General features: G+C 28.2%; 1 protein-coding gene across 1 annotated transcript; it reads left to right on the forward strand.

Moving 5' to 3' along the window:
* Positions 1-1698: 1698 nt before the first annotated feature.
* Positions 1699-15101, forward strand: LOC100167617. Its single transcript, XM_029487303.1, has 4 exons — positions 1699-1802; positions 5938-6027; positions 13097-13255; positions 13954-15101. The coding sequence occupies exons 2-4, from the start codon at positions 5986-5988 to the stop codon at positions 14137-14139; spliced, it is 387 nt and encodes a 128-aa protein (XP_029343163.1). The 5' UTR covers positions 1699-1802; positions 5938-5985; the 3' UTR covers positions 14140-15101.
* The last annotated feature ends 7438 nt before the right edge of the window (positions 15102-22539 follow it).

Genomic DNA, 22539 nt, shown 5'->3' on the forward strand with positions numbered 1-22539 from the left:
TTGGTCTATATAGGATGGTCGGAGGTGGACCGGGAAAATTCCTGTTGTGCCGCTGCTGAAAAAGTGTTCCTTCGATATTATATTACCTAAATAATAAAAAATAGGTAAATAATATTATGTAGGTATGTCCAATACTCCAATGTCGTATGGGTATATAATATATACATATTTTGTAATTGCATATTATATATTAACACGAGAGTGTTAAAAGTTAAAATTGTGTCCACATACAAATTACGGACTTGAATAATGTCGAAAAAATTGAAAATAAGTCAATTTGTGTAGTTTTTGAACTTTGTATCTATACTTATCGATTAGCCATCGTTTACTTTTTGCTACGACAATATTTATTTCACGATAAAAGTAAAGATAACGGTTATATACTCCGGTATAGATTATTCCGGTCCTATTATAAATTATTAGCAGTGTGCGGTGTGCCAGTGTCGTAAAAATGACAAACTTCAAATATGTATAGTTACGAGTACATTGATTATTAAACCTGACTTAAAATATTATAATTAAATATGTTAGTTATAACTTCGAAACCAAGAATGAAAAAATATGCTCTCTTCACCTTCGTTGTCAGTAAAACTAAACCGAACTACATAAGCAAAAAATACAAATTGCAAATAAAAAGATGTCCGGTAAAGCAGGTGACAATATAATATCTACCCAAATAATTACTAAATTAGGTAATATAACATTTTTGTTAGGCATCTATCACAATTCCCAATATTTATTGTATACCAAAATAGTTAAGACTAATACTTTTAGGTATACTTGTCTTGGTCTCCCCTATCCAACCTATGGGCTATGGCTGCGGGCCGATTGTAGCCCCTAAAGCTTTTCAAACCAGCTCGCCAAGTTATAACTAATGTTTTGACACTAAAAAGAAAATAATAATAAATAATAATACTAATACATAATAAAATAAAAGGTGTTTATTTAGCTGTTGTTTTCGACAACTAATAGATTATTGCGAAAAACCCGACGATCACGTTCCATAAGTTATCCTACGTAACATTGAATCAGATTTTGAGATTTACAATATTATTACATTTACTATATCTGTGCCGTATACTCGTTTAGGTATATGGGATAGGTAACAAAATTAAAAATAACAAATTTGAGATTGAGAATGGATCAGAATAATATAAGACAATATTTGTATAACCGTTTCATTGCGTATAGGCACGTACAATTAAAATAAGTAGAAATCGATAAATTTTTTTATGAGATATTTTTATAAAAATCGGTATTACTCTAACAATATAATATTTCAACTCGGGGATTCAATTGTAGCCCTGACTCCTGAGCAATCCCTTCGGAACACACGAGGTCAGGAACCCAAGTTATGTCAAGTGTCCCGGAAATTCACGTAATTACTGCATGTATGGCAACCTTGTAAAAACTGCAGTTACCCAAACCTTTTAATTAATTGGAATGCCTAATTATTATCGTGGACGATTTGCAGTGCTTACAAAATAATAAATATAAATCAGTTTTGGTCATTTTGGGATTTTGGATAATATATTATACTTTTATGATGAACTCTACATACCTATTACCTACGATACTCACGGTTTTGGATTACTCCCACCAAGGACGCAGTCTTCAAACGCGGTCGTCCCATAGAGCAATGGCAAACCACCGCGCACGCACACTCATCGTCGACGACGACAACAACAACAACAACAGTCAACAATAACGCAACCACACTACACCTCAGTAACATATAAGCTCCGCTGATCGACGCCAGTCCGACACTTTGCCACAGACCTTCTCGCCGTCAACGCTGTATCGGTAAGTGCATTTTTTTTCACGAAAATCTAAATATATTATCAATACCTATCAATATTAATAAATATTTATTGTTCTAATATCACATCGCACAAGTGCACAACTCGATTTGTATAGTGTTCGTTTTTGTGAATTAAATCGCATAAGATTACTTCGATTCGCTTTGTTTTATTTTCCAAATTTTGGTTGAAATCATAAAATAAATTGCTTCGATTATTGTACCTAGGTACCTACTTGTAAAAATATTTATCTGACTATGATCGAAATCGAAATAATATATCGAATTCGTCCACTAGTGCTCTATGTTACTGTTTTGAATATAATATTATAATCGTTTGCATTTTATAAAATGCGATAACACGACAACGTCCTATAAATCGTAGACTTTTTGGTGTTAGCCCTTTGGGGGTGGGTAGATCTTAGGGGTATGATTGCATGAATTTAAATTTTCATGGGTACCTGGTACAGCATCATATTATATACATGTAGTACTGTTTACATATTTATTTGGTTGTATTTTTAGAACTAAAACCCCCCCTCATTAGCTGATAAGTAATAACATTTGAGCCATTTTGAGGTATACCTATTTTAATTTTTTTATTTACTATAAGGATACTTATAATTTATGAACTTCATTTTAAACAGTGTGTCAGAGCTTTTTTTTCAAATTAGCGTGATTCCAAAGACATTTATTTATTACTATTATTTTTGTCAGTAAAATATATAAATACCCTGCGTAGTTTAGAATCTGTAGCTTTTTTATGGTTATTCGTTTTAGGACTTCAAGCATTTAAAAATGTAATTATATGTTTTATAACATTTTAAACAGTATTCTAAGTTTTATAGTTATAATCCTATTTTTGTCTATTCGTGTTCCGGTGCTGCTATTATTTTCTATTCTGGATACTATTACTTTAAAAAATTATATGCTTACGGCTTACCTACTTCCATAAATAAAAGAAATTATATAGTCATAATAAAAAAACAATGTACATTTTGTTATTCCCGTTACCTTTAATGGCTAATATATAAAGATCTATTTTATGTGCGTTTGATTTAGAGTAAGTCACTGATTAATTTTTAATATTCTCATATTAATAATTATTATCAATTTATTATTACATATTTCAGTATCCAACTCAACATTCGTTTGCTTATAAATTGTATTAATGTCTGAGAGCCTGTGTAAAACCTCACTGTTAGATGGTTTATTATGTAGGTACTAAATATCGATTAATTATTTCAATATTACGATAATTAAAACGTAGCACGAGACGCGAGTAGGTTAACCTAATCGAGTTAATATCTTAGTTATAAATTAATTCCTGCTAATATACCTATATGTAGGTATACAAAATTAATTAAGCGTACCTATTATTATCTAGTATACCCCCTATTATTAAATACTTCCATATTAAACTGTTATAGAATAATAATAATGTAATATGTTTACTGATTTCGTGTAGGATAAAATACTAAATTGTAGTTGGTAATTCATTAAAATTTTTTGTATTCTTACACAATTTATTTTCAATGTACCTAGAATAATTTAATAAGTTTCACATTATTTCATTTGAAACGTTGATAGCAATTTACAACCAGGACTCTATATTGTAATATAATGTTTGATTATTTATACATGTAACATATGTGAACCTATTATACACACATGTACGATGTACTCGTGCTTTGTACACGACTGCTTAACTGCACCTTCGTAATTTCCGAATATTATTTTACTCCATAACACCGAAGTCGTTTTTAAACCATGTCATTTTCGATATTTAGTTATTTAATATTCAATATTTCGTTGAAAATATAATTGGTACATTTGGGTCATTAATCCATTAAAATCCAAATTTATACAAATATATAGGAATTAATTTACTTTAAATATAAAATATGTTTACTGCAGTTTTTAGTTATATATTGTTACATATTATATGGCTAGCATTTTGCCGATGGTCGTTTTAAGAAATGTATAGATTGTGAGTAGATAACTTTATAAAGTTTGCATACATCAAAATATGGCAAAGTTATTAATAATATATACCTAATCGTAGTCAAAACTACTATAGGAATGGGATTATTGTGATTTAAACTATGCGAACCCATGACCCTTTAGAAACCGGTTTATTAATTATTTGTTTACAAAATGAAAATGTGATATAAAAATCAGATATTAGTTAATCAGACTTCAATAAATGTTTTCATGGTTATTGCGACAGGCCAAGGGATATTTTATATAATAATATTATAAAATAATAATATTTTAATAAGGTATACGTAAACGATTTGCTTAGGTATTGATTTTCCATCTTATTTTTTTTTATTTCAACTTTCAAGTGATTATTAACTGTAGGAATTGTTAACATTGTTTATTTATGATATGGTTTGTATTTTTATCTATCTAATAATAAGCATTTACACTATACGCATTATAAGCTGCATTAATGTATGTATACATTTTTCATTTACAAGTGCAAAGTTAAATTTAAATTACTTATAAAGTTCTACATTTCTCAAAACATTAATCATTCCTAACGTTTATACTTCACTTTGATATTCAAAATTAAAATCCAATTCACGTACAAAAAAAACTTTAACGTCGATATTTATTTTTATCATATAAAATGTTGAAGTGTTTTTAAAAATATTATTTTAATGTTCATCTATTAAGTTAAAACCATTATTAATGTTAACATTTTTATTGGGCTGAATTATGCGAATTAGCAAGTAACCTACTGCATAAACAAAATAGTAATGATATTAATTAATATTAATGAGTAATAAAACATTTTTAATTATATATGCACTTTTTCAACAATGACTATTAATTCTATAATTTCCTTTTATATTTTTCTTGTATCTTGTATTATTGTTATTATAAAATTAGTTTTATACTTAGTAATAACTTCAGTGGGTTATAATATGCGTATTTTTGCCGGTATATATTTCGTTAATTCTATTATTCTTATTTCCCTTTCAAAATAAAATGTTTTACTAACGGTATTATTATTTATTAGTTATCTTGATGCTAAAAAAAGGATGTAGTGCACTTATAGAAGATTACAAGCCTACGCAAAATTGCGTCGGAGATAAGACCAGCCATTTCAGTTGACCCCGACATATTATTCAGTATAGATAACTAACTATAACCTAATTCGTAAATGTTTTTGTATATAAATAAATATATCACACGGTTTTTTTATTTAACGATTTCCATACGATGATTAAATTCATACATAATAAACTAATTATATACGTCATAGTTTGTTAGTTTGTCATTAAAATATTAAAAATCAGCTTTGATAATTGAATGTGTATATTATTATCATATTAGGTAAATACGAAGAATAATGTAATGTACATAAATATTGTTGTATTTTTTTTATCTAACATCGTTCAGGAAATTATTTACTTACATAAAAAAATTGCGTTTTCTCAGTATTGTATTTTTGAATATTATCGACCAAATTGTTAAATAGTATAAACAAGTCTTCTTTCCTATTATGTACCTACTTACTAGTTATATACTTATATACGAAATATAACGAAATGTTTCTCGTAGTTGACTATAAAATATAACCTCTAAAACGATGACATAATGTACGTGAAAACAGTTCTTTGGTTGTAAAAATAAAAAATAATAACAAATCGGTCGGTACCTACATGGTAAATATTATGATTTATCACAATATAGCCCCAGGATAGAAGCAACCACACCTGGTTGTCCTTCACACAGGATGACCCAAATGCCGAACCAAAGTATTATTAACTTCCTTTATTTGATACCTAGCAGGTTCACGAGATATTAATTACGAATCATCAAAACAAAAGTTTCCTCCGATTGAACAAATTATTCGGGGCATTGGGTACCTATTTTAAAAATTAATTTACGATTTTCTACGTCATTATTGTTATTATTATTACTAATAATTTTATCAACGATGATCTAATCTGTGCTGCACGAAGGTCACGGCTACCACTCCCATATTTGAGGCACATCACAACCAAAGCCGCCTACACGGACGTGGCCTTATTACTCTGAAACCTACTAAAATGTGTTATTATATTTTTAATTTAATTATCTAATAATATGATATTAATTATTTGTCAACCTTTTTTTTTTTGCAGTTGTCTAGAAAAAAATAAAAATAAAAACAAAGACTCCAAATCATCAAAATGGCAATCACCAAAATTACTATGATTAAATTTTTGGAACTCGTGAGTATATATATAGTATATATCATACATATGTTCATAAATTATAATATAATATAATATAATATTATTATAATATTATGACGAATTTTACTGTGTACCTACTACTTATGGACTATAGTGTTGTATAATATAATAAGCAGCAGTGTTTTTAAACATATATCGTAAATATGATTTAGTATTATTTTTTTTAAATAATTGATTTTTATTATAGGCCCCGTTGAATTTTTAACACCGTGTGAATAGCACGCACGTGTTCCATTAATATTGTCTAGTAGGTGCTGTTATTACACTTTTTTATGGCCACAAAAGTATTATTTAGTACCGGTGGCACGGCGATAATATATAATATAATACTATACTGACTGTACTAGTAAGTGTGATCAATGGTCGAAAATTGTACCTATTATTTGTTCGAAGAAAGTAGGTACTTTTTTAAACCTGTCAACTTGCAAGTATCAATGTATATTGTATACCTACCTATATATATATAGGTAATTGAAACGCGTTCGGGTTGTTGGTAATTTTTTTATATAGCAAAATTATGGTTTCTTTTATGATGTTTTGTAAACACGTAGCTACGATACCTAGTACATACCTATTCGGAAACGTTTTAACCTGTTCAAATCCGTCGACCCCGCGTTGGTACTTTCTAAATTCTAAATAGCGGAGTCGTCCTTCTAGAGTCCTTTTAGATATATCATAAACCGTCACCTACGAATATTGTGTTCTTATAAACATTGCATTTGTATACATGAAATTAATAAGATAGTAGAAACCATCGTAGCCAGCCTTAAATAGTATTGTATTAAGTAACAACTATGCATAATATAAGTGCCGTTAATTGGTAGATAATATGTATTATTGAAATTACTTCGCCGGGCGTAGAAGATATGCGTGTTTTATAGTAGGTAGTCTAATGAAAATTGCGTCGTGTGTTTGTTATTAAGAATTTATTGTACATTTTTAAACGTATGAATATTAAAGTTTGTTAGTATTTAATAATTCCATGTAGAGACTAATAATACATTACGTCGTCATATACCTATACATATATATTATGCTCAGAAACGTGTATATAATCTTTCAATTACTTGTTTTATACTTAGGATAAACATTATAATTATTATATTTTCGCCTCAATAAGCCTAATATTCGTGTATGTGGCGTCATAATATGACCAACAGTGTAATTTATTGTTATTTGTAGGTGTAAATGTGTAATACGTGGATAAAATATGTCACATAATAGACCATTATGTAAGAAGTTAAATTTATTGATCAATAGACTTCATAGTAGACTAAGAATGTTAGTAATACAGCAATATTATTTGTTTGAGTTCTAAAACATTCAAGTCTGCACTAAATGTCTATAAATATCCATATCATTAATCGAAACCAACTTTTTGCATAATAAATTACTATTCATATCAAATATAATACTTTTCCGTTTTTAAACAGCTGAAGCCAAGTATTTAAAATGGTATCACAATGAATAGGTACTACGCTTGGTGTTTTACAAATAAAAGATTTTAGGCAGTTTTAAAATTAAGGGTATAAGAACTGGAGGCACCTGAAGACTATAGGTGAAAGAGATTATAGCCCTGCTGTCACCGTCTTCGGAACAATATTTAAACGATGTTTCATTAGAATTTTATTGTTATGAACTTAACTACTTTCACTTTCTGCTTGGATAAATAACTTTCATCACTTATTCAAAATATTTCCCGAACTGAACTTTTTTCTGAAACATTTCATCACATATCATTACAACTGTTATAACCAAATTATAGATATTTCATAATATATATATTTTATTACCTTCACTGAGAACTGATATTATAATATTATGTTGACACTTGACAACATACGAATTGACCCCATAATTGTCTGATATTTTTAGCCTGTATAGTTTATATATATTTTTTTATGCTTTTAGAATTTTCCTATAGCGTAGTAGGTATTTATTAAAGTCTGTGTCAGTTTAGTGTCCTCGTCTAAACGAAATTATTGCAGAATATAATTATAAAACTCAGATTTGTTCACTGTCACTCGTTTAGAATTTCATTTTTAAACTTGTCAATTTCAATTTATTTATATTTTGTTAAAATATGTGTTAGTTTTGAACATGCATTACGAACATAATATTATATTCTACACGAACTTTACGTTTATACATTTTTGCAAAATCAACTGTATATTTTATTTATTTATATAATATCTCAGGACAAAGACTTTCAAACGTCACAGCTATAATGCTGGTCCAAACCGCGCGTTATATTATAGCACTCCCCCGCCACATACCGAGATCTATTCTGAACGGAATATGTGAATTTTATACTTTTGTTTTGAAACTGAGAGGCGTGGGTAATATATTATTGAATGTGAATGAAAAAAATAAAAAAATTGACTTCACACATATGGACTTTCTGGTGGTGGTGGAGGAAAGCATGAACGCATCGGAGCATAACAGAAAGGAAATTAATAATAATCATAATAATATGAGTGATATGTCTAATAATAACTATAGTTGAAATAATTTCGCGTTTGGCTTATACACGCTGAGGTTACATAACATATTTAAATATAATTACTTATAATATATACCGACATACCTAACTGTTGTAACAATAATAAAAGGAAAGGTTTATACTATTAGGTGGATTTATAGGATTGGGGAAAACATATATTATGCTCATTCTGGACCGGGTGGCCATAATAATAATAAAATAACAACTAATACGTTAGTGTCATGGATATAGCTGTAGCGGGCTGTATTAGTGGCTATATAGTGAGAATGCGACAATGGCATCATATCACATTACGTCCCTTTAAGCCACTGCAGCGTCTCTGCAGGATCCGCTCTAGTATATCTATTTTACTTAGCTTGGAAAGTGGTCTGGTTTTCAAAGTCTGATTAGTTGAACATTTTTGATTGAAATTGGCAAACCCGGTGAATGAAGGCGTGCCCCTTTTTTTATCTGAGCAGTCCGAAAATTATGGAACTGCAGTTTAAATTTTGTGGATGAATAAATATTGAAGTCTCACAAAAAATTAGCGTTCGTTAGAGCAGTTCCTTGAAAGCTGCAGGCTTGCGAGGAAACAGGATTTGGTCATACCTAACATTGATTGGCGGATCTTATGAGGCGTCGAACTGATGAGAATACAAATTATTTTAACTACAGTTTGGTTGTTGCCTGCTGGAAATCATTGAGTCGTTGTTCGATCTGTTTGTATTGATGATTTATGTTCTGTTCAGTCCTTTATACGATCTGTCCATTATCATCGGGTGACAACTATTGTTGGAAAAAATATTTCTTAAACAAGAATATTTTTTCAAATAATATTAGATGTTGTGGGGAGACGTAAAATATTGAAATTGGTGTAAATTAGCATTAAACAGGGAAAAATATATAGCTTTGTGTTTAGCTATTATGCATAGGTAATTATATTATCATATCTAAATTATTATTATTATGTTTTATTTTCAATACAAGTTTTTAATGCGAAATTGAGATTTTAAACATGACGTATTTTACCTTGTGACTGATTTGTTCAATAAACAGTAAACCTACACCCACATATACGAATGTGTTATACTTAGATATACTTATTTGGTAATAGGTAAATGGTCCATTCTTGACCCATGTGTTTGACTTTAAATCGTCATTAACACGTTTTCAATAAATTATTCAGTCGTTAGCCAAAAAATATTGATCCAAATTTCGAATTCAGGGTGTGAATAAATTACGTGCACTTGGAATCGCTGAGAGTCAATAGTTGAACCATTATAATATATAATGTTAGTAATTTAGTATTATAATATGGCATTTCGAAATAATATACCGGTTATTTAAGTATTTGCAAAACTATTTTTCATTGGTATGTAGCAACAAAATAGTATGTTGTTATGAATTTATGATGTGTTCTCGATGGGCAATTCAAATATTCAGAGTGATTAATAAAAAAATACTCACCCCTAAGGCCCGAATTTACCCTTTAATATCGTGCATTTATTATTTAAAGAATGACGGTCGTTACAAACGCGCGGTTCTTTTTTTTCAAATGAAAACCGTCCTATTTCACTGAAAAATGTTAAGTAGACAATTTTTTTGTTGGAAAATATAAATCAAAATTAGGACGAGTAGTTGTTTTCCAGACTTCAAACTTAATCTACTTACGGTTATTCTCAATCCTTAATGATAAGTTATTTTATTCGGTTTATTAGTTCATAGTATTAATAAATACAAATAATAGGTTTCATAATATACAAATTATATAATAAGTTAATAGATTAATATTAATTACCTACTGTAGTTTTTAGATAATTATAGCTCCCATATCTTCCAAACATATTTTATTATTGACTATTATCCATTTCAAATTATTTTATAGATTAATTTAATAGTTTAAAATTTTAAAATGTACCTACTTATAGTCAGTAAAATAATATTATGCGTATTTCGTCAACAAATTTAACTAATTGTCTTTGTACATATGCAGCTAGGCTTGATGATGCGACCCAGCAATACTTATAATATTATGTGACCTCCCCACACTACAGTATGGAGTATAGACCGTGGGAGGTTTTTTTTTTAGATTTTGATATATTCCAAGTTAGTCGAAAAACACCTACGGAAAGTCCTTGCCGACCAATGATAGCCTCAATGATAGTAGAAATTTAAAATAATAAGTCGAAAGAATTCCGTGTGTTGAATTGCAGGGTCTAAACAAAATTGCAATTCGGACCACGTTTTAATTCTACTGTAGTTGCAGTGTATACACTATTATTACGCCTAAAGACAACTTAAAACGTGGGTATGCATTATAATACTATGTGTATATTATGTATTTTCTCCGAGGAACCGTTTCATTACATTCAAGGGCACTTTACAATGATTCATCCGAAGAATGTAAATATGAGTTACCTACCTAATACAGCAATGCCTAATACATATATTAGTAAATAGTAATGACTAATGCTTGTAAATTATCGTGTAGTTGAATGTGCCCCATCCGATATGATATATTGTGATTATGTGAACTAGTGTAATATAATAATCGTTACGATTACGACACTAAATTAAATGCAAAATAGTTTTACACGAATCAATTTTCAAACACTCATAGCAATGACCCTGAATCGTTTCGGCACATTGTTTTTTATAATATGTTATGTACTTATATACCGCTGGAAGTATAATAATAATAATTATTATTATCGCCGCTGCCGACACAATATTGTACGTGTATTTTTATTTATTTTTTTTTTGTGAAAGCTGCGTGGTATGAATTGAATTGCGGATGGATCCTTGACACTATTCTATTTATTTTCTTAGTTTATTCTACTCGCATTTAAGACATTTTATCGTTGACACGAATACTTATTTTGTCATGCCACCGGATCACTGTCTAAAAGCCTATGTATGGAAATAGAAACAGATCGACACAGCTTCAGTTGTTACGTTAACGCACTGAATTACGGTTATTACTTATTATGTTATGTACTTTCGACGACTATTTTGGAATCGTTTCCTATTAAATATAATTTACGTAGACATTTCACTTTGGCATGGAAACGCGTCAGGGGGACACTCAGATCATTTTGTATTATCATTAATAATTGTTTTATTACAAAACGTCATCTCCCTATTCGGCGTAGTAGTACAAAAATTAAACAATAATAGCTTACATTTTTTTGTTCATTAACCGTTGTTTTGAAAAAGATATAAATCATTATAGTATAATATTTGTATTTTATTGTAATAGGTATACATAAAATAAATTTAATACAGTAAATATTATTTATCGATAGTAATATAATAATATGAGACATCCATTCTACAGCAGTATTCGAATCACGGATAAATTAATGTTGGAAGTAAATCGTTTCCCTTCATGTTCGGTTAAAACAAATTTTTAAAATGTGTTCAAATAAAAAAAAATGTGTGTTCAAGTTAAACAATAACGACTACCTACCTGTATATCTAAGTTTGTTCGTTTATAATAGGTGACTGCTTAATATGTAGGTATATTGTTCATCAGATTGTATAATTGCATTATTTTTTGTGTTTTTCCAATATAATTTTTTTATGATTTATAAAACATGCAAATGAATAGTATTTCAGTGTTTTCATATTGTAAATGCGAAAATCTATGTAGATTTATGTACCAATATCTCGTTTATTGTACAGGGTGAATCTTTTTGTTTATTTAAATGGATAACATTGGTTATAGATTGGAACATTACTATTATAATTATCGTAAAAATATAATATTGCATAAAAACATTTTTACAAATAATACCTATATTAAAAAAAAAATCTCGGAATCAAATATATTTGAATACAGCCACAATAAAAACATTTTTAGTTTGCGTTCTTAATTTTGGACATGTTTTTGAAGTAAACATGAATAAATATAGATGAATACCAATGTTAACATAATTGGATTTTAAGTATTTAATTGAATCTATCTTCCGCTTTTTTTGTTTACGTAAAAATATTTCCAAAATTAAGAAGTGGAAATCATAAAATGAATTTACAATCATTGAAAATAAATTAAAAAGAATCGAACATTTTACATCAATTACATGTCTATAAATAACTAAAAATGATTCAAAATATTTTAAAAATGATACCATGTTTAGAATATAAACATATGATTAAGTTTTTCCCAATTATTAAGAAAAGTACTTGGAATTTTTTTCTTTTGATCCTCCAAAGTAATCTAAACTATTTTACTGCTTCAAAAGGCGATGGCAGAAAAATAAAAATAATAAAAACACGTTGTATAGTAAATACATTCATTTCTCATGATCTAAAATGTTAATACGTTTCAAGATAATGAGTGGTTTCTGTTAAAGTGTTAAAAGAATCACCCTCTGCATACATTAATTATTAATCAAGTTTTCATTACTTGAGTGTTTTTGGACACGACCGGTATTTTCATCATAAATTATTTTATGTCCATGGCCTTTAATTTATAATTTATAGCTTATAAGTTAGAAAAATTAATGCGAACATTGCATGGCGAATAATAATAATAATCGTATGGTTTTTATATTTTCACAGGCTCTAACCATTATCATTTTCGTGTTGCATTACAACAGTTTCCCGGGTGGTGATACCACATCGATCATGATCACTACCGGAACTTACGTCGGTTATGTGATTATTTTGGCTGGAATTTTCATTGGACTTTTCACAGGAACACCGATAAGCTCTCGACTGGTAAGTCTAATCAAATAAATTTGCGAGAGAAAAACAACGGTGGTTAGACACTATTATATTGGCAGAATTATTCGTTACTTGTATATGTATGCTAGCTACAGTATGAAAGGATAGTTGTATAAAGAATTAAACTACCTACATAAAAAAATAATCTATTAGATCTATATAACCTGTTATAATTTGTTTTGTTTTTATTTTGGTCAGTATTATTTAATACATTATATTATCAATCTGTTTGTTTTATTGGCTCCACAAAGTTGAACATAATATTTATTTTTACATAAAACAAGTCGCCTGATTTGTTTCACTGGTACATTACATTACGAAAATACCAACTCAATTTACATGCGTTTTTGGTACCTATATTTTAAATAATTTCTCAAAGAAAAACATAGGCTATAGTATAGTTTATAAGTACACGACCATTGATTTTATAATGTACTATAATACTATATTATTATAAAATCAATGATACGACCGACTTAACTCCCGTCTCTGGTAAAATAATGAACGGTGAAATAGTAATAGACCCGTGTATCCATCTGACCTGTTTTTAGTATTTACCATGACTTAAAAATACATTAATTTATTTATCCCGAGGAAAGCTGGGTCAGACGAAGCTGGTCCTACTACAGAACTACCTATATGGTTATATAATATAATAACCATTATTATTAACGATTTTAATGTTATTTTAGGACATGTTCTTCGTGTTGATTGGAGCTGCTCTCTTCATTACATCGGGAGTTATGTCTTACAACTATTACAATGGTTTTGCATTGAAATCATCATATGTCAATACTGGTTTAACCAAGGCTTGGTTGTCTATCCTCAACGGAGTTGTGTTCGTCGTCGATGCTGCGTTCACATACCGTGGCGAATAAGTTATATTTTTAAGTAAATATAATTTTATCTTTAAGCTAAATGTTAAAGAAATAATATTTATTTTGTTCAACGAATGTTATAGGTGGTAAATCAACTGTTTCTTTTTATACCTATAGAAATATAAATGAAATAATGTTGCTTCTTATTGCGTTTAAACTTTTAACTAAAAATGTATAATTTATTTTTCTATGTAGGTACTACAATAAATAATTTATTTTTTATCTATATAATAATTAAGAGAGCACTCCATAATATTTAATTCAACTCATAATTTGTTTACTTGTTGTGACTCATTTAAATTTGTTTCAATCATTTCTCATAGTAATAATAATGATATAAGCACAGATATCAGTTACTTTTTTTATATTAATTGAGTGTGTTAGTTTATACTTTAAATTAATATAATTCAATGGTTTCATAACAGCATAAAAACTGTAAATAATTAAAAATGTGATTTAGTAGCCACTTATTATTATTTATTATGTCTGTATAATGTATTTCAGCAGGAAAGTTTAATCTTTGTATTTTTAAGATAAATTAAATTATTTACTATTAAGTTAATCACATTTTAATTACTGTAGTTTTCTGAAGTTAGAATTTTTTTATTATTTTTTTATTTTTATCATTCAATTTCTATTGATACGTAGATTTACATACATTTTAAAATAATTTTAACATTTTATTTCGTAAAATGTACAAAATATGGAATTAAAATATATTTCGATCTGTAAAATGTTTTGATTTTGGTTGCAATTTCAACCACCTTTTATTCATACATAATTATACTTCATTTTAAACTATGTGGCCACCGACATTTTTAATATAATTAATTTATACTGTAAAAGTTATTTCTGGGCATTAATATTGCATGTTTGTAAATATTATGTTACATAATATCTTAATGCCAATGTTACTCAATAGGTACTAAAACTAATTCATACTACAATCAAAAAAAAAAAAATAATAATAATTTAACCACAAATTTTAATAGTTTAGCAGTTTTATTACATTGAATAATAACAATTATAATGAAAAAAAAAAAATTAAATATAACAATTAAATATAATTGTTTGTTTTCTTCTATAGCTAGGTACCTATTGATATTGATAAAAGTACATTCAATACATTCATATTATATGGACTGACTTATGCGATGAAATGTTTTATGGTATTATGACATAATGACTACTGAATATTGATGTTTTTTTTATTGCACATGTGCACCATCATGTTTTTGTGCTGGCACATGACCATCAACATAATTTTTATTACCCCCCCCCCCCCCTTCAGTCAAACTATAAATATTTAAAAATAATTAACCGTTTGCAAGTTTGTTAGACTTATGTACAAAAAAATGTAAAATATACATACAATTTCTATTTAAAAATAAAAATGTTTAAGAAAACTTAATGCAGATCGAAAACATATTTCAAAATCACATTTCATTTTTTTCACCATTAGGTTAGGTCTTTTTTAGGTATACACAATATTTATATTTTAGCACAATAAGTATAATATAATATGATATTACAATCGCATTTTCATACATATTTGAAGGAAGAAGCCACACATTAGTGACACTTGGCTGGGAGTTTAACATTTAATTTAATGCATTTCAAAATATGTTATGTACAACTGACGTTTTATAAGCGTATGTCTGTGATGTCTACATAATAAACAAATTATTTCTTCTTGCAAAGTATGTAGAATTTAACTAATGCCGAAATACTTCGTGACATGTGTTTTTCACATGCTTTCAAAATAATTGTCAGCTGTGACATAATCATTTAACTTATGGCTCAATTATTAATAATTGTCTTTTTTACTTTTACTCTAGCATATTTTTTCCTTATGCAATTGTTCACTCAGTAGATTTATTTTTCGGTAGGCACTTTATTAGACTACGATTTAGTATCGACTACAAACCTGAAAACTTAATTTTTATTTGATAAAAGTAAATAATGTGTTAAATATTTACAATTACTAGAAAAGGATTGAGATGAATCCATTGAAACGGATTATGAATTAGATTCTATTGTAAGATTTAATTAAATTTATTAGTTATTCATTGAACGTTAATTTTTTTGCATGATTTAGGTACAAATTACAGGTTTTATATCTTGGTTATTCGTAAAAACATGAAATAAGTATAAATCAACAAAAATATTATCTGTATTTCATGAAGGAGCCAACATATTTTCAACACTTCGTTATAATATGTCGAGTACCTATCACTTGTATTTGATTTCAGTGAACAATCAGACAAGACACACATTTTGTATAAACAATCTGCCTTAAAAGAAGTGTTTGTGTTTATCTAGACGCATTTCAATTATTTATAATTTAGCGTTGATTATTATATAATTAATATATATTACATTATATACAATTTATATTTTATATTAATATATACCTAGGTAGGTATATTTGATCTCATTATATTGTAAAAATCCGAAATTTTCAAACTCGTAATTTAAATTATAAGCCAAGTGCCAACTGTATACAATACGTCTTAGGCATGTTTAACTAACCAATAAATAAAAATTTTCAAGATTGTAAATACATTTCTCACCGATAAATACTTTGTACAGAAATAGAATGAGGTGAACTCTGTTTTTTAAAACAAAATAAAAATTAAACTTAAAAACAAATATTTGGTATTATAAATGTATACCCAAAATTATTCTTTATTATTTTTTTTTAAATTACATCAATTAAAATTTATGGACCAATCATTTTTAACCCGTTTGGCACATCTCATATGAAATATAATGTAACGTACCTAGTTGAAGTTTTTAATACTAAATGCAGTTGTTTTAAAAAAACACTTAACTGATTGGATCTTTACGAAAAGTAATATAACCACTGAGTTGGCCTTTGTCGTGTTGTTATATGGACCACCGTGGACGTGATGAAGTTTACAGTACAAAGTGAATACTATTGTTGTCTTGTTGACCAACACAATGTAAGTCGAAAAGAATAAGCTGAGCACAGATTGGCTACTGTCTACCACTAAATATTAAAAGGAAACTAAAAATAATTTTTTTATACATGTCACTAATCGAGTGGAATAGTAATGTGGATAAAACATTGTAGGTATCAAATTGTATGTTATATTGTTATAATTCACAATAAATGTCAAACCACTTATGTAACCGTAGTGTTTAGTTTTTATATTTTCTTGCTTTTGGTTATATGGCTGAAAAATAATCACTCTATGTATTTTTTTACTCTATGATGGTAAATGAGATTCACCCTCACTTTGGCTGCAGACAATTGTCCGTTGTCATACATAACCGTAACATTTTTATTATGCATTTCAATTATATACAATTAAATTATGATCACACGGCGTCCTGGATAGGCTATTTAGCTACACCATGAGTTAATTTTGAAGATAATAATAAACAATAATATGTCCTTTATCAATGATTATTAATCAGCTCACCATAAATTTATTAAAGCACGACGTATGTTTTTAAATGTTTAAAATACCAATAAAACATAGGTACTCAATTTGTTATATATATTATATAAAAAAAAAAAAAAATATTAATTTTGATTTTATCAGATTTATCTTAAACTAGCTGATCCTGTGCACTTTGTTGCCTATTAAAAATGCAAATTCTATATGACTAATATGTTAAAAATAATAGTACTAGTTTTAAAACCCATTGCTATTGTTCTATGATATAGCCATGGCCTATCCATATCTTTATTATCTATGGTACACAATAACAATGATAATTTATAACATTATAGTCTGTTTTACTTGACGTATCACGGTTACAACATGGAGCGACCGACAACCGTACGTTCGCGGCTTAGATCATATACAATGGATAGAGTCATACGAACAATTTATGAAGCCAACATAACTGTAGGACCTCAGTGTTATGCGTATGCGCTTGGTCTCTTATCATTAATGTTTGGCGCAAGCCGCAAAGTGCTGCAGACGCGCAGTTAAGATAAACAGTCGCGCAAGCGCAGATGTCACAGGTCCTATAGTTCCTATAGTTATAGCTTCAACTCATTTTATACGCGTAATATGCTATGACTCCATCCATTGTATATGATCTAAGGTTCGCGGCAATATAATAAATTTGTTATCACTTATTAGTGTTATCACTAAACCATGTGGCGATTTACCATGCCAGCATACAAATTGTTTCAACTTTCGTCTTTCTGTTATTAGATACATTGTTTTGTGTTAGAAGGTTGGTAGCAACGAGGAAGCAATATTTTGAAAAGGATTCAGCTGACAATAATAAAAATAATAAATAAGAATGAAAAAGTTCTAATTAAATTTTTTTTTTTTCTTAGGATGAAAAGATTCTAAATTGTAGAACCTTTTCATACTAAACAATTTATAATTTATATTTTATTAATTTTAATACCAATCAATACAGCAAATTATTATTATAATGTTGTGAATTGAACTATACAAGTTGCTGCATGCTCTCCTGAACAATTTCATAAAAACGATTTAGAACCTTTTCATTCTAGACCCACGATTGGTGTAAGCTACTCTGGGCGAAACGGGAATCATATAGAAACAAAATTTGGGCGAAACGGGGAGGGTCATTTTAGGGTAAAAAGGGCTATGCCCGTTTAGTAATATAGGTAAACCATCATCGCTCAGAAACGTTTTTTGTATATAACAATTTATCATTGAATTCAAATTTAGTACATCCATTAACCCTCCCAACACACCTAACTGTACATGCATCAGAGTGGAATTTGCCCACCTTTTCCCCCCTCTTTATTTCTAGTTTTTATTTTTTACAATGGTTGTAAAATTTAGATGGCATGTAGACACCTATCGAGTGGGCGAGTGAATTATTTTCATTGCACAGCATGAGCTTCTTAATAAATAAATTATATAGGTAGGTACACACTACACAGTACACATGATAAATTAATTTAAGGAGATACTACAAATATATTGATAAATACAATATTTTTACCTAATTCACTATAATTAACAATAATTAAATTGATATATCTATTATCATCAAATATTGTTTTCACGATTTCGATTTTTTTTAGATTCTGAGTGGAACGATGAATGTATTGTTTTTACAATGATGTGTGTTTTTTATTTTTTTATTTTTGTGTCTGTCATCACGGTTTGGGGCAGTAAAACTGCTTCAATTTTCTTCAACAGTATCTTGTTTGATGGGAAAGTGAATGTAGTTGGTGCATTTGGGAGATCAATATTTGAAATTTCATATAGTTTTCAAAAGCGCCGTGAAAAACAAAAGAAAAATTAAGGAAAAACGGGAATTTTTACGCAAAATCTGTTTTTGAGAAAATTGATTTTGGTTTTTGGTGTAACTTTAAAACGAATGACTGTAGATACATGAAATTTTCACTGGTTGTTTAAATTTCCATTTTCTATACATGATAAAATTTTCAAAATATTTTGATTTGTTTTGAGCTGTTTACGGACAATTTCAGTTTCCAATTTAATTAGTTTTAGATTCTGAACGAAGTGATGAATGTATTGATTTTACAATGATGTGTGTTTTTTTTTTTTTTTTTTTGTGTCTAAACGACAACTTTTGGGAGCAGTAAAAATGCTTTCGATTTTCAAAAGTTGTACCTTTTTCTGATAGGAAAGTGAATCTAGTTGGTACTTTGGGGGGGGGGGGAGGGGGCAAAAATAAAATTTTCCCAGTAGTTTTCAAAAGAGCAGTGAAAAACAAAAGAAAAATTAAGGAAAAACAGAAACTTTTCCGCAGTCTGTTTTCGAGAAATTCGATTTTGGTGCCACTCTACAACAAATGACCGTAGGAACATGAAATTTTGACTGAATGTTTATATTATAGCATTCTCTATACACCATAACATTTTTAAAAACTTTGACTTATATTGAGCTGTTTAAGGCACATTTTCAGTGTCAATTTTTTTGAATTCTACCATACAATATAAAAAATAAATAATAAAATACCAATACCACAGATTTCTAATTAATACATTAGCATGAATTGGAGGGAAAACAGTGTAAATGCCAAAATTCCTTCTATGAATTTCAATAGTTTAAGATATTAAAAATAATACCTTCGTAGGTATTTGATTTTCTTAATATATTTTATGCTTAAATTATAAAATTATAATTTGTTTTTGTAAGTATATTATAATAATTATATCGACCCTGCCGGCCCTCACAAGAACCGGCCCATCGGGAAGTTTCCCGATTTCCCGATAGGCCAATCCACCCCTGTCGGCCAATTTATTGAACTACGTACATTGTTTGTACCTATATATTATACAATTATATAATATATATATATTATATAAAATATGAAATCTTTTAAATTATATATTAGATTTATTTAGTTTTTATAAAAATATATAGAAATGTTTAGAAAATTTATATTTTGTGATATGTTATTTATAGTATGGTTATATGACTGGTGTTAAGAACTTATGATGTAATAATTATTCACCGTTTTACATTACTATATAATTGAACGATAAATTGACAATTTATGAAGACTAGAAGACGACGACTATACCTGTATAATATGATCCGTTAAAAAACATAATTTATCAATTTATAAAAATTACTATATCGCCGTTATAGATTAAAGTTTCAATAACTATTGTTTTCAAAGAATGAGCAGGAGGTCCTTGCTGAATTAAAATATATAATATTTATATATACCTATATTTTATAGAACGTATTATTTGGTAGATAGTAATTTAGTGTGCCTTCATAAATTACAAAAAAAGAATTAATACAATATTAATTATATTATTTTTATGATCTATGTACTCTGTGCCTGCTGTAAGTATAAAAATATATACATACCTAACTGATAAATTAATTAATTAATAAAAGTATGAAACTAATCTTTTTTCAGTACCTAATACCTGTTGATTTATTTAATCCGATGAGACGTTTGGTTATCATGAATTGCATTAAAATCAGATATTTTAGTCCATAATAATAAATAAGAACTAAAGTACTTGCGAAATCATAAGGTATGAAATTAACTTTAATAATGACTTATGACTTGAGTTGAGTAGGCTGTTCCACTGTATCTACATTTTTAATTTTCTTGAACATAAACACGTTAGACATCTATAAATGTATAATACCGTACGGTATACCTCCTATTAGTCCTATTATTAATTTGATTAGGTACCTACGACCTACCCACTCATTTTTTACTTGTTTTTTTTTTTCAATGATAATAATTTAATATATATATTTATGGTATAAATTTATGTTTATAGTATTCTATCCTATTCTATTGTACGTTGATTTGTAAATACATTTTTTAATGACATTTATTCTTTTCACTAGGTAATTATGATATACTTCTAAACTTCTCGTATATTAATAATGCTAAGAACGGCAGTTTCTACAGGACTAAAGGTACTTAATCAGTGGCGGTTATAAGGGGGGGCGAAAGGTGGACCACCCCCCTTGGGATTTGGTTTTTTTTTTAATTTGGTATATCACTGACCCACAAAATCTACAAATTTTTGAATTTTATGATTTGATAGCAAAATATTTTTTCGTTTTAATCACGGATAATATATTATCATAGTATTGTATATTATCAACTCTATGTCTCGGTCAGGCACGCTTAACGTAACTGATAACCAGTTATCACTTATCAGTACTAGACATTCATTATTTGATCGTTGGTGATTTATTTTGAAATGCGTTTATTTGTATTTTTCTAAATAGTTGTAATTTCATATTTCCACTACTTAGTACCTATTAATTTGAATTGTATTATTTAATATTTTATTTTTAATATGTCAATGAAGCGAAAAGCAGTTATTTTGACATTACATCCAAAAAATCAAAACCTAATTTGCCATTGGAGGATATTAAATATTATTATACATTTATATTTTATACCTATAATACCTTGTGTATATTTTATATTATATGTATATATTTTATATTATATATAGTTATATATATAAATGCTATGGGGTGGGGGAGGGTTGGTTTTATTTTCGCCCCCCCCCCCCCTTGAACAGCATGTATAACCGCCACTGTACTTAATATATAGTTTTAAGACCCCTATAATATTATATTTATTTGTTATTATTGATCATACTAAAAATGAGATTTGTTTTAAGATATACTTAAAATATCAGTCCTCTCCAGGTTTAAATCTGTGATTGCAGCTTTTGTATAAGTATTATTTTAGGATTATTGTAAACGTACATTTTTCTATGTTGTAAATTTGTAAGATGGAGACAACACAATGGGTATCTATTCAATGGCTATAATCAATATTGTTCTGTGATATAACGCTTCGCGTAACGTGATACAGAGGTATTGTTTCAGTGAAATTGTGTACAATTTAGACAAATCAATTTTTGATAATTTAAACGTTTATACATATTTTATACTTAATAGGTACCTC

This window comes from Acyrthosiphon pisum, chromosome A1 (assembly GCF_005508785.2).
Source record: "Acyrthosiphon pisum isolate AL4f chromosome A1, pea_aphid_22Mar2018_4r6ur, whole genome shotgun sequence".
Classification (NCBI taxonomy): domain Eukaryota; kingdom Metazoa; phylum Arthropoda; class Insecta; order Hemiptera; family Aphididae; genus Acyrthosiphon; species Acyrthosiphon pisum.